The 14,102-nt window shown below is 36.3% G+C and overlaps 1 protein-coding gene across 1 annotated transcript in view; it reads left to right on the top strand.

Moving 5' to 3' along the window:
• The window catches only part of ABCA12 (ATP binding cassette subfamily A member 12), a 793,480-nt gene that overhangs the window by 693,909 nt on the left and 85,469 nt on the right, over nucleotides 1-14,102 (top strand). The window contains exon 67 of the mRNA XM_044075367.1: nucleotides 1,917-2,061. Coding sequence (XP_043931302.1) covers nucleotides 1,917-2,061 — 145 coding nt within the window. The remainder of the gene's footprint in view (nucleotides 1-1,916; nucleotides 2,062-14,102) is intronic.

Raw genomic sequence — 14,102 nt, 5'->3', positions numbered from 1 at the left:
GTTGAAGTAAAAAAAAATGACAGACATTTGAGTTTCAGAATTCAAACCCTTCAGAAAATTCATGCTAAAAAAAAATGTATCAATTTTCTAAGCTTTTAAGAGCAATATTTAAAAAGTGTCTCTATTTTTGCGCCTTTGTCCCCCCGCCCATTATTGATGGCTTTGTCCAGATTTTTTGCTCTAAGAGTTTCAGAGGTATGATACCCATCAAATCATCTGGTTTATTCTTAAAGGAAGCTGCTACATTACCCTGTTTAGTGTGCAGGGGCAGTTTATTACAAAGGTACATCTTAGTGAGCAGAGAATCTGTGCTCCTAAGTATGGAATCACCAATCACTAAAAGATTTCATCAGTATTGATATTTGGAGTCATAGAGCTGAAGTAATTTGACTCTTGGTAGAACAAAGAACTACTGGAACACACAAACTGCTAGTCTAGACCAGGAAAACCTTAATGAAAATAAAGTAAAAACACTTACATTTTCACGCTTCTTCAGGCTTAGTACAGCAATGTTGTATCAACAGAACTCTTGTATAGTTATGTCATAATTAATTACATGTGTGTTTGACTTTCAACAAGCAAAGGTTTTTAAAGAGACGATACTATTCAAGCCTGGAAATATTTATTTATTTATTTTACATATATATGCAGCTAGGCAATATTTCTACCATGAGCTGAACTAATAGTAACACATAAAAATTAAAAACTTAAAAACATGAGCAGAACCTTTGTCTTTTTGGTGTCTTTAAAGAGCAATAACTTCTCTTTTTATGTCAGATAGAGGTTTACTTATTTGATCTTTAAATTCCTGGTTTGTTTTGCCCACATAGACTGCAATGCATTTTTGACATAAGGCAAGATAAACTATATTACTGGCATTACAACTGCCATAATCACATAACTTAAATACCACAGATGTGACTGGATGTTTAAAGAGATTACAGCTTAGAACATACTGGCAAAATATGAATGCTCTAACTTATTAATGATTCTTTGTTCTTTATAGCATAGCTTTTTTCAAATTCTGACTTCTCTTATATCCATATGTGTTCTAGTGCTTTTTTTGTTCTACTGTTTGCTATCTGGATTTCCACTGGATTAACTTCTGTACTGGTGGCTTATTTTTGTTACTGTAATTTGACTCTTGGTAACTTTGCAGTAGGTGTGCATGAAGAAGACGAGATGTTGAATTTATGCTGAGACCTCGTGTCCATACAGTCCCTGCATAAAACATTTTAATTTGATTTTGATCAGACTGTGGTAGAAATGTGTATGGTTTTGTGTCAGGGAAGGAAATGAAAAGAAATGAATATATTACAAAACACAGAAATAAAAAAAATGTCAGCTCTACTTAAGCTGGCAGACAGTAAGGAACAGTTAAAAAAAAGATTATATGGTAAGAAATGTTACACAAAATGGTGGTAGAGCATGGCAGATAAATGAATGATAAGAGTATGAAGTGTATTTAGGCTAGAAAAAAAGAAGCTGCTCAAGGGGTGAAAGGACAAGAACATGAAGATCCAGTTTGTGAATCATTAAGGAAGGTAACTTCTGTGCTTAAGTAGGGCATACAACTGTAATTCAGGCCAAGATGTGTACGACTCCAACTGAAGAATGGATGTATATTATATAGTTCCAATTCAGTTTTTTCTGTATATTAAGTAAGATAACTTATCTCAGAACCATGAAAGTATAAATATTATTTCCTCTAAAATGTGACCATAAATGAAAACTCCATTGCTGGTTTCTGCTTCATGGTTCTTAGCTTAAATACTGCACCTAGGTAGCAATTTTAGCCAGTAACATTTCTTTTACCTGTCACCTAACACAGTGCCCCCATGACACCTCAAAAAAAACTCTAAGCATAACAGAGACTTGTACCATGTTGCTTACTGTAATATGATTCTGAATCATAGGACTATGATTGACATTACGGACAACAAAAAAATTCGGATTGGATACTGCCCTCAAGTGGATGCCTTGGATGACCTTATGACAGGGGAGGAGCATTTGTTCTACTATGCCAGACTGCGGGGCATTCCAGAGAAGCACATTAAGGCAGTAAGTACTATTCTTATATTTGATAAATCTCACTGTATAGTGTATGTAATGTAAGTCTACCAAGATATATATTCTAAAATACGTAGAGTATTGCTGTTACAGGGACCATTTTAAGATACTGGCATGAGTCAAGATGTTGTATAAAAGACTAACAGTTTTATGATGAAAAAACAACTCTTAGATTACTTTATTATCTGAATGTACAGAATCTTTATCTGTGTCAATGATAACTGTGGCCTACTAATTATGGTATAAAACTGGGGTGACCTTCCTCCTTTAACTAAAACAAGACAAAGAATTCTTCATAATTAGCTTACATTCAGTAGAATGAACACTCATTCTCTTTTTTATCAATTGTCAAATGGCTGCATAGGTAAAGACAAAAAGTATTCTAGACTCCAACTATTACTATGTGTGTGTCATTAATAATCAACATTTTACATAGCTAATATTTTCATTGGTGCAGGAAAGTCAAACACAAAAACAAATAAACAGAAAAAAAAATACTCCACAAATGTAAAACAATTATAAAAGGAAAAAGAAAAGCACACCTTTGTTTTGCAATCAGATACAGCAAAACCCCAATTGCATATGCCCCCAAATTAAGTAACACATTAATAAAAATAAGAACACAGCACATGCTTTATGTGGGGAGGCACCCACTTACTTATACAATTGCACAACTCTGACCATGGGGAAGTACCTTACAATAAGCTAAACTTGTGATTAATCCTCCAGTCAGTAAATAGTACATTTGATGGCTTGTGAAACCTAAAATACCTGTCAACAAGATGTGTACTTGATAAGATGCCTGGAACCCACTACCAAGCACGAGCTTCAAAGATATATGTTAATCAAAAAAGGGTATTACTTTTTAAATTTATATTCTTTTTAATAGAAAAAGCTTTGTAACAACACAAAAGAGGTAGATCTTTATTTCTAAAAGCAACACTGAACTTTTACTAAACTTATAAAACAAAGAAACAAAATATTTATATTATATACTTTAGCATTGCATATAATAGATACATCCATATATCTCCAACATTTCATAGTATTACACACTTTTATATTTAGTTCATATCACTGTATGACTTCATTCCATTCTTGTTTTTCTTCATCCAATCTTTCTTTAAATCTAGACATTTTAATAATTCATCTCTTCTGGTTTAAAATTATATTTGATCATATTGTTTAAGAGTGTTTTCAACTGTCTAACACATTTGGTTTAGTAACATATGACAAAACAATTCTGTCATGTTTCTTTTTGTCCAACCTACATTTTAACTGCTAATTCACATTATATAAAAGTGCCAAGAATGAAATAATACATTTTCATACTGCTTACCAAGTCATAGATATATAAAGCCAAGATGTGTGATATTACCACTTCCCACAAGAACACCGCAAAAGAGTACATACCATCCAGTGCTGCTGAAATTTTCCTATTCAAATTTTGGCTTCATAATATATTATCAAGTGCAAATTGGACAAGTTTCTATCTAAATGAATTAAACAAACGAATGCTGAACTCCATAATTTCTTTTTTTCCATATGCAATCTCTGCTGGTGGTTTATCTAAGTGTGCACTTCTCATTTTGAATTATTTCATTTTTCTTCATGTTTATGCTGCCATGGAATTTGTAAATGTGTTTTGAAATATGAGGCCATGCCATCATTAACAGAGGCTTGGGGTCTTGTCCCCTTTAAGAAACATTTTCATTTTATTATTTTTTTCATCACAAATGAGTTCCCAACAACTTGAAATCAGTGAGTTGGCTCATTCTTGGGTTGTAACTAGACAAGTCATGATTCCTATTGGATGTACAACTTTTAATTTGTCAGCCTGATTTGGTGCAAAAGTTTTTCTTTTCAGTGAAGGGAAAACACATCATAGTTTTAAAGTGAACTTGTGAGACAGTGCTATAGGCCTTCCCTTGAAATTATGCCTTTCAGCTCCACTGTCTGTGTTACTAGGCATGCAGTCCAAAAGACCATTAAAGAGCATACTCCGAAATTCTCAATACAGTTGATAAAAGACACATATTGACAAAAGTATATGCATCTACTATATACTCTATATATATATATATATATATATGTATATGTATATATATATATATATATATATATATATATATATATATATATATATAGAAAGAGAGAGGTGTGTGTGTGTGTGTGTGTGTGTGTGTGTGTGTGTTTATCTCTTGCCTTCCTTTATTTGTTTTTTTTTTTTTACTTGGCTTCTATGTTTTGTAAAATAACTGAAGACAATTACCTTATCTCCAGCAGTTTTACTGACTAGATGTAACTATTCTCCTACTCTTCCTGTCAGTTGGACAAGGCTTCATTGAATCTATTTGGAATCACTGATGTTTCATTTATTTAGTTTAGTTTATGAGTGAACTGATATCCTCAGTCCATTTTTAGCCATAATCAGGACCACAAGGACAGTAGTAGTTACACAGTATATGGGCAGTTTACAGTATATAATTAACCTTTTTTGGAGGGGAAGTGAAAGGAAATCACAGTACAAATCTGATGAGGCATCAGGAATTTTAGATTTGGCTGTAGCATACACACACACACACACACACACACACACACACACACACACACATACATGCCAAGTAAAATTTTCACATGTTTGAATTCCCACCTCTAGGGCACCTTTTCTTTTCTCATCATAAGTAATAGGCCTGTTTGGAACTTTTATGTGGATTTTGCTGCTATGTCAAGTTTGCAGCATGACTCACAGTGCCCTTTCCCTTCTTTTGTCATTTGTTTCTTTAATCACTTCTCCTATATTGGGAGCTACACATTTTTTAATCCTTAGTGTACCCCTACAAGTTATGTATGCTGCTATGGCAACATCTCACTCTTGGTTCTGTAGTAAACATTCTATTGCTGCGAGACATCCAGGTGTGAGTGCATACAGATGCACCTAAATCTCTTGGTGATTATTCATCTGGATTAAATGGTTAATTAACTATAAGCTTTTCAGTCTACACAAATGCTGGGAATGTTCTCTAAGCACCAGTATGTATAAACAAAACAGACTTCTGCAAAACTGTTATTGATACATTCAAAGCAAAGTAATGATTTTCTTAATCTTCCAAAGGGTATGAGCAGTAGTCAAGTCATGCAAATGGTTTAGGCAGGTAACCCATGGGTCTTTTCTTGTGACAGTGATATTCAGGCTTTGGGTGGTGAGTGTATAAAAATATGGAAGGCAACTCTATTACTAGCTGTTACTATAGACCCCATGTAACCGCCTCAACTCAATAATGCAGAAATTCTTACTACCAAATGTAGGATTAATAATAACAAAAGCATAAATATTGTCTGTATTTACATTCCTCCAGGGAATAATGCCAAAACCATTGAATATATCCTCCAGTGGTTATCAAGTAACCATCCCCAAGAAACCATAGTACTTGGTGATTTTAACATAGACTGGAACACCTGTTCCTCAGAATCTCCCACTACCCATATTAATCTATATGGGTTTACACAGATAATATTCACTGCCACCAGGATACACAAATCTAATCACAAGGAAAGTATATTAGACTAGATTCTTATTAATAGTCACCCCCAACTGTATACATATGTGTCTCTCCCTGATGACCTCAGTGATCACTTTCTCACCTTTATAATTAAACACAAAACCAATAACCCCCCGCCAGCCCATCTATAGAACAGTTAGAAATAAGAACTTTGACCCTATCAAATTTCAAGAGAAACTTAAATCATGCAATTGGTCTCCCCTGAAAAACTTGCCCCTAGATGAAGCTGTTTCTTACTTTAATAAAAAATTTCTGGCCATCCTTGATTCCCACGCTCCTGCTCGCACCATTAGGACTAAAACAAAAACTGCTCCTTGGCTCTCTGAAGAAACCAAATCAAGAATTTCACTCAGAAATAAGGCATGGTCCACGTGGCGTACCACTAAATCTCATCAAGCTCAAAATAAATATTGGCAATTAAGGAATGAGACTAAAAGAGATATTTTACTAGATAAAAAAAACTACTACTTTCATCTTCAGAATAGTAATGAAAAAAACCCTCAAAAATTCTGGGCAGGTATAAATAAACTACTGCACCCTGCTGAAACCACCACACCTACTCCTTCAGCCTCCACAGATAAACCTTCAGAGGATGTTGCTAATAACTTTAATAGTTTCTTCACTGGGACTATCCAGGCCCTAGCCAGTCAGCTACCTGTGGGTTCCTCTAACTCACAGCTTCCCATTCCCAGTACCCAGTACTCCTTCAGCCTCCTTCCAATCTCTACATCTAGTATCTGTTCCCTAATCAAAAAACTAAAACCCACAACCCTATCTGCTGATCTCCCTGCTGAGTATCTGCAAAAAGCTGCAAATACTATAGCGTATCCCATTTCCATTCCAATCAATCGTAGTATATCAGAAACTACAGTCCCCTCTCTCTGGAAAACCTTTTATGTCATACCACTCCATAAAGGCAGTAGCTCAGTCAAACTTTCCAATTATAGACCTATAGCTATCTTATCACCACTGGCTAAAATTATGGAAAAGGGTATCCATAAGCACCTTCTGCACTATCTAATCCAGAACCATCTACTAGCAAAATCTCAGCATGGCTTTAGGCCACATCATAATACCACCACAGCCCTTCTTTCCTTCTCTGATGCTATCAGCTATAACAGAAACAATAATAAACCATCTTAGCTTGAGGCCATGGTTCTGACACCAGGTATCAGTCTCCATAAGGCCTTTCTGGAGGATGCTTCTGTCAGCCGGAGAGTCGATTATGGCTCCCAGTTTGCAGTCATTTGCGAACTTGGTCAGCCCACAGTCCACCCATGTTTGCCTGTACCTCAGAGAAGGAAATACCGAACAAGAGTGGTCCCATGACTGATCCCTGTGGGACGCCACTTGTGACTGGTTTAGAGTCGGACATGGCACCCGCAACTCTGACCATGTGAGTTCTATCCCTGAGCCAGTTTGCAACCCATCTTGTGATGTATGGGTTGATTTTTAAGCTGGTAAGCTTATTTATGATACCTGAGTGGGGTATTGTGTCGAAGGCCTTAGCGAGGTCTAGGTAGGCTGTGTGAACTACCTTTCCCTCATCTAAGGCTTTGGTAACTGTTTAGAAGAAATCAACTAGGTTTAAGAGGCAAGATCTGCCCTTAACAAAGCCAAATTGGACAGCCATGTGCATACATATGTACACAAATCAGCTGGGCTGGCATGACATTTGTACTGTAGCAAGTAACATCTTTCTGAAACACACAAAATGGTTAGCCAGTGCATCTGACAAGCTTCAACCAACTAGTAATATGTTCACAATAGTACATGATTGCACTGAGGAGAATAAAATCTTACTCAAAATACTTAACCTGAAAAACATAGATATATATCAGTCTTTATTGCATTATAATTATCAGTAAACTGCACCTCAGTGTTTGCCATCTGTTTTGCAGTCTTTCTCTTATTTAGGTTTGGAATTTTCAATAATTATATAAAATAGATTCAAACAGGACCATGTGCATGTGCAAGACTTTATTTTTCACTAAAATGTGTTTTCCAATAATCTAGACTACTGTGTCAGCCAACTGTGTTTCACTCACTGTTTTTTTTTATATTGCAATCATGTTAATATGTTGCCCTAATGGCTTTTATTGTGGCTGAAAATGGTCCTTGGACCATTCCACTCAACCAGTTTAACAAAATACATTCTGTGTTTCACACTCATACCTGTCAACTGTACAGATTTTAGTAGAATGTACAGATTTTTGACTCATATTTTTGGTCTGTTCGTCATAAATATTCTATTTTGTTTTTTGACAAATTAATCCTTAGATCATCCCAGTAAATTCATTAAATAATGACATGCATTTGAGTTTCAGACTTCATATCCTTGAGAAAATTCATACTAACACACATCCTGTTATTCTGGCAACTTTCTAAGAGCCATATTTAAAATGTATACCTATTTTGGGCTTCTGCCGTCCCATTTTGTCAGGTTTTGTCCAAATTTCTTGTGCTAAGAGGTTGAGAGGTATGTGTAGTATATTGTGCACAATGGTCATGCACAGGATTCTCCCCTGAACTGGGACTCAGACAACTGACACACTAAATGGAGTATAAGAGGTCCCATTTGTGGTGTCCAGCAGTTGTGTCTAAACCTCATCATCTCTCTATATGTTTTGAACAGTGGCATGAAGGCTTTCCTTGTTATTCCTGGTCTTAAATGCAAATCCTTATTCATAAAAATCTTGGACCCTATAAACTCTATCATGCCAAGAGCCATAATGTTTTTAAGCAACTTATTTTTACTGATAAGTCATATGCCTGTTAAGAAAGATGCTTATAAAAAATTATTTGTAGGAATTAGAAGCATAGTTTTACAGTTCATACCAAGTCACACTTCAATGTCACAATTATTTTGTTGGAAGCAGCCTAAAGCATATCAGAAGATTCTCACTTTTTTATACTTTGATTACACTATGCTATTTAAGGATGTTTATTAATTCTGTTTCTACAGGTTCCAGTCTGTTGTATGGAGTATGGGGTTAGATTGTGGGGGGTAATATATTTGGACACAGTATTTAAATGTAGCTAATTAAAGCTTTATACACAGTCCTAGATTTATATATACCTTAAACCACTATGCCTGCACATTCCAACTAGATGGACCTGCGGAAGGTTACTATGCAGGTAGGACTGGCCAAGCACACAGGTGAACTAGATGACCCCTAGGGTGTTGTGCTTGTTCTTGCTGTTTTTGTTTATTTATTTTTAGAGCAATGTTTCTTTGCTCTAAAAAATAAAGTACCACAAAAAAGAAAAGAAAACAAAAAGAAGAAAATGTGCCTCGGAACATTGGGCAATCTGAGGGGGGGGGTGCTCCACTTACACAAAGTCACATTGAATTAAATGCTGCAAGGTCATGGAGATACAGACCTCACAGCATTCAAAATATAGGTGCAATGGCACACCTGAAGGAAGCTTTTTTTGGGTGTTTGTTTATATACATGAAATGAAATTGCAGACGTTCAGCAGAATTATGGACATATTTTGAGGATTGGTGAAGATGAGTTAATGTTACAACTACTATTTTAAAATAAAGTTGGGAGTGAGCGACCAGATAGTTTTGAACAATATTTTTGGCTTTGTGTGGACAGTTGAGCTGAGAGAAGTGGCATGGAGGTGATTAAGAGTTTTTTTTTTACAAGTTTCCTTGCAGCGATCAACCAGATTATTTTTGGCAATATTTGTGGCTTTGTGATTTATGTGGAAAGTTCAGGCGAAACAGGATATTAGTTTTTTTGCATGGATGCTGGCAATGATCAACCAGTTATTTTAGGTAATATTTCTCTGGATCTATGATTTGTGTAGACCAACTTGCATTGGAATATTTTAGTGTGTTTGTGTGGCCTGTGGAGGAGAAATAATATTACATAACCATCAAACATAGCTTTCAATGATTCCGGGACAAATCTTAGCAGAATCAGGGGTAAATCCAGAAATAATCAGGAACACTTTTAAAATACTAGTACTGTTAACTTAAGACAATGACAGAATAAAAAAATTATTATGCATTTTTGAAGTAAAAGTCTATAACTCTAATTATTGCCTTTATTAAGTGTGATTACCTTTCCTCCTCTCCAAAAGTTACAATTCTAGGAGGGGTTAAGAGGGACAGGTAAATTTCAGTCAAAATCAGTGACATTTGAGAGGCATGCCATTAAATGTCATGGCTATAACTGCTGGGTAGTAGTTGGGATTGGCTGAATGAAAATAACTGACCATCTTGTCATTTGCTCATTTTAAAACAATCATTGGCTGGCTTTGCAGGACTAGTGTGATTTGTGAGAAGTGAAATGGACTACTTAACTGACCTTGTAATCATGTTCTCATTTTAACAGTCATCCCTCTCTCAAAAAACAAAACAAAAAAAAAGTAGGAGTGTATCACAGAATACTCAGACCTTCAGAACTTCAGGGGATTGGTGGCACCAACATGCCAAGGCGATATAAGTGCATTCTGATATGGAATTAGTAACCACCTCTTTCCTGACTACTCCCAGTCTAAAAGCAGCCCTGTTCATAGGTGTACAAAGAAGGTCATTGTACTTATATGGGGTGCTGGGGATGATGTCATTATTTCCTTAACATTCCTCCCAGACCTCAGAGGTCAATGCATCTTGTGTTGGGCAAGCTGAGTATGGTCAGTATTTTATTAACTTTCCTCACAAACTTCAGAAAGGTGAACAGACGGTCAGTGTAGCTTGTACAGAAGGACTGTACTGTCTCTAGAAATAACAAGTTGTAAACATTACTATATTTTTTCTTTTTCATCACAAACATCTGATGCAAATATAACTGTCCATCTTGCAACAGACAGTAAATAAGCATGCTGTTTATATATGTCTAACAGTAAATATGCTATGTTCTGTTTGTTTTTTCAGGTTTGTCTGAGTATGATATCAGAAGGGTACACAGAAGGTTTCTGTCTTTTGGGGGGGGGTAATGGTGAGGAGGCATGCTGTGTGTAAATATGACATCACCTGCTTGAAATATGACTGTAGGCATTTTTGCCTTAATTTAATCCCAGTTTAACATTGGGGGCACAGAAAGTGGCTATATGTTTTGAGCTGGGAGGATCAGAGGCAGGTTCTGTTCCCAACTATGATATATGAATCCTCATAAGCATTTGTCTATTCACTTAATTATGAACTGGTATTTGGTCAGCTTTGAGCATTAAATATTGGGTACAACGTACTTCTTAAGAAGTAAGATTGAAAATTGTCTACTTAAGGGTACAGCAGTATGTACTTATGTGATGTGGGTCAAGACAAGGCTGCAAGGGTTTAGGGATGACTGCTGTCAGCTTAAAGGGCAGTTTATTCAGAGAATTATTATTTTAATTATTATTAATTAATTAATTTTGTTTTAGGAGATGAGAAATTAAAAAAGACAGGCAGAGTAACATACATTGGGGGGGGTCTTCTGCCCCCCCCCCCACAGTTGGACAGCAAGTCATTTAAAATAATGGACAGTAGGGGGTGCATGGAAGCAGCAACTCCCTGATTGATGTAGATAAGTCATCTTGGCAATTGTTTATTTTAGGATACCTTAATATTAAAAGAATTAGATTGATAAATCATCCCACTGGCAAACACACATAACTTACAACACTACTGACATGTCAATCAAGTCAGCACCACCCACACCTACATGAACTACAGTGGTGTGTCCTAATGTAAATGATCACTGAATTTCTTTTCCATACACACAAATGTTGTTCAGGCAATCACTGGATCAGATGGTTGGGAAAAAATTCTAAAATGAACCTCACAAAATCTGTAACCCCATGGCCTAGCAGCCCCCAGACCTTCAGCTTAATTTGGTTAATACATGAACCTCACAAAATCTGTAATCCCATGGCCTAGCAGCCCCCAGACCTTCTGCTTAATTTGGTTAATACATGATAGCCTTGGTCAGTCAGGGTATGTCGAAAGGATGCAGGAATAAGCAAAGCAGAAGAGGAAGACTGAATGTCTTTCCTTAATCCTATTTTTCATTCAAGCCATGATTTGATGAAAAGGTTGTGCTTGGAGTCTTTTGCCTAGGGTGCCAGTTTACCTAAGCCCAACCAAGCAGCCCTATATGTAGGATTTGGTGATACTGCTATCAGGTATGCCATATATGCAAATTATGCAAACTGTCTGGATGTTGTCATCACACTGAGCAGAATTCCATGTGTGCCATACATTACCTGACAGTTCAATGACTGATGACTCTGATAATCACAAACCTTTATCACTGTAGGGCCAGAGGAGCCTTTATTGCCACATTTGACCATTGTATGGCACCCAGTACCTTAAAATGTTAGACAGTATTATAAAAAGGTACACAGGGTTAGAAACATACCTCTCAACCTGTAGAAGTTGAAAATCTGAACAATAGTTCAATAAAAGTAGGGCATATCTCTTGAAAAATCTTGACAGCTAATTAGCATAAAATCTGCATATATAATAGCATAGCTTTTCCAGTTCCCAATAGGTTTGTGTTATATTATTAATCAGAAAACACAAATTTAAAAATTTGAAAAGTTAAAAAAAAATAGAACTGAGAGAATAATTCAAAATGTAACCAAAATAATTATTTTTATTCAGCTTTGATGACTGACTACCAGAAAATATATGCACACACAAATTCACAAACACCTATGTGTGTATATTTGCAGGAATCTGGTGTGGGAGCTAAATAATATTTGTATATTTCAATATCAATGTAATAATTAACACATCCTCTTTTAAATGTATAAATATGAACTTAATAATCAACACATCCTATTTTAATTGTACAAAGTATCTGTTAATACAAGGTCTAAGGTAAAGTTTAAAACCATCTAAAATGTCAGGACATTGCCAAGTCCTGATATGTGGATACTGAATGACTGAAAAATAGATTAACATATACAAAGTCAGAGATTGCCATTTCTCAGAATATTCCATTTTATCTGAGGTATGGTGATCTCATAGTTGGCATATATAAGTTTGGGGGGTGTTGGGGTTCGCCTCCCACATCTGGAGGTGCAGGGGACCTGCCTCCCTGTAAAAAAAAAAACTAGTTTGTAGAATAGTAATGTTTTGAGATTCACTCTTCTCCTGTATTTTCAGTCTTTCTTTTCTCCTTTTCAGGACTAAGCAAAATGAGTCTTGACATTTCAATAGTCATTTATATTACACAATGCCACTCAGCCCTGAAATGCAACCCCTTAGTTTTAATTTCTATAAGTACTTGGAAGCCACAAGCTGCTTCTCTTATGAACTATACCAAAAACAAACAGAAGTGAGGGTAATTTAAATTTAAACTCGTGACACTCCTGACATAGCTGCTGTGATGAAAACCAGGATTCTAGTGACAACAAACATAAGAATGCATCTGACTACTAATAAACAAAGTATGCGATTCAGCTTCAGGAGTCTCCCTGACTCCCATGTGTGCCATTGTGTAGCAGCGTTAAATTCTTGTCTGCTCTTCTAGCCTCTGAAAGATCACTGCAGCTGGAATAGAGAGAGTTATATGTACCTTGGTGTCCTCAGGTATGGAAAGGCTACACATTCCTGCAGATTTTGTTTGTGGATGACTTATTTATACCAAAGTCATGCCCCACTCTGTTCTTACGTTATCAGTAAACTGATTGATGAAACTGTATGTCACTGCCAGTGGTACTATTTCCTGTGGCAGTAGAGGTCACCTCACACATACCAGGGGAACGTGATGGTGCTATAGATTCTGTTTGTGGATGACCTATTTGAACCAAAGCCATGTCCCTCTCTGCCCTGAAGTTATCAGTAATCTGATCAGTGAAACTGTGGTATGTCACTGCCAGTGGTGCAATTTCCTGTGGCAGTAGAGGTCACCCCACACATACCAGGGGAATGTGATGATGCCATAGATTCTGTTTGTGGATGACCTATTTGAACCAAAGTCATGTCCCACTCTGCTCTGAAGTTATCAGTAATCTGATTGGTGAAACTGTATTTCACTGCCAGTGGTACCATTTCTTGTGGCAGCAGAGGCCACCTCACACATGCCAGGAGGATCTGATGGTGCCAATCTGTAAAAGTGCTACTTCACAACTGATCTTCATAATCCTACCATTATCGCTACCTACAATTTGGCATTGTTGGTGCTTTTCACAGTGTTTTATCCTTTTATAGTCAGGTGCATATTGCTCCTACATATTATCTATAAACTGTGGTCACTTGTCATATGTTTGTGTTATTAGCAGGGTCCCAGTTTCCTACCCAGTTTTATTTGCATATAATTGTTCAATCATCTGCATGTTACTTTTGAAAAACACTTGGGCTCCCAGCACTTTAATGCAATGTGGGACTGTGAATCACTTCCGTGCATCGGTCAAGTCCCATGGAATTATATGCTGTGTTCTGTTGTAATGACAAGAAATTAAACTTCACAGTAATTGGCATAATTCCTTGGTTTTCCTCTCAAGAAAATGGAATGTCTTGTTTTT

The sequence above is a fragment of the Protopterus annectens genome, chromosome 6.part1, assembly GCF_019279795.1.
Source record: "Protopterus annectens isolate FY-2018-M chromosome 6.part1, PAN1.0, whole genome shotgun sequence".
NCBI lineage: Eukaryota > Metazoa > Chordata > Ceratodontiformes > Protopteridae > Protopterus > Protopterus annectens.
This window is presented reverse-complemented; position numbering and strand designations above follow the sequence as displayed.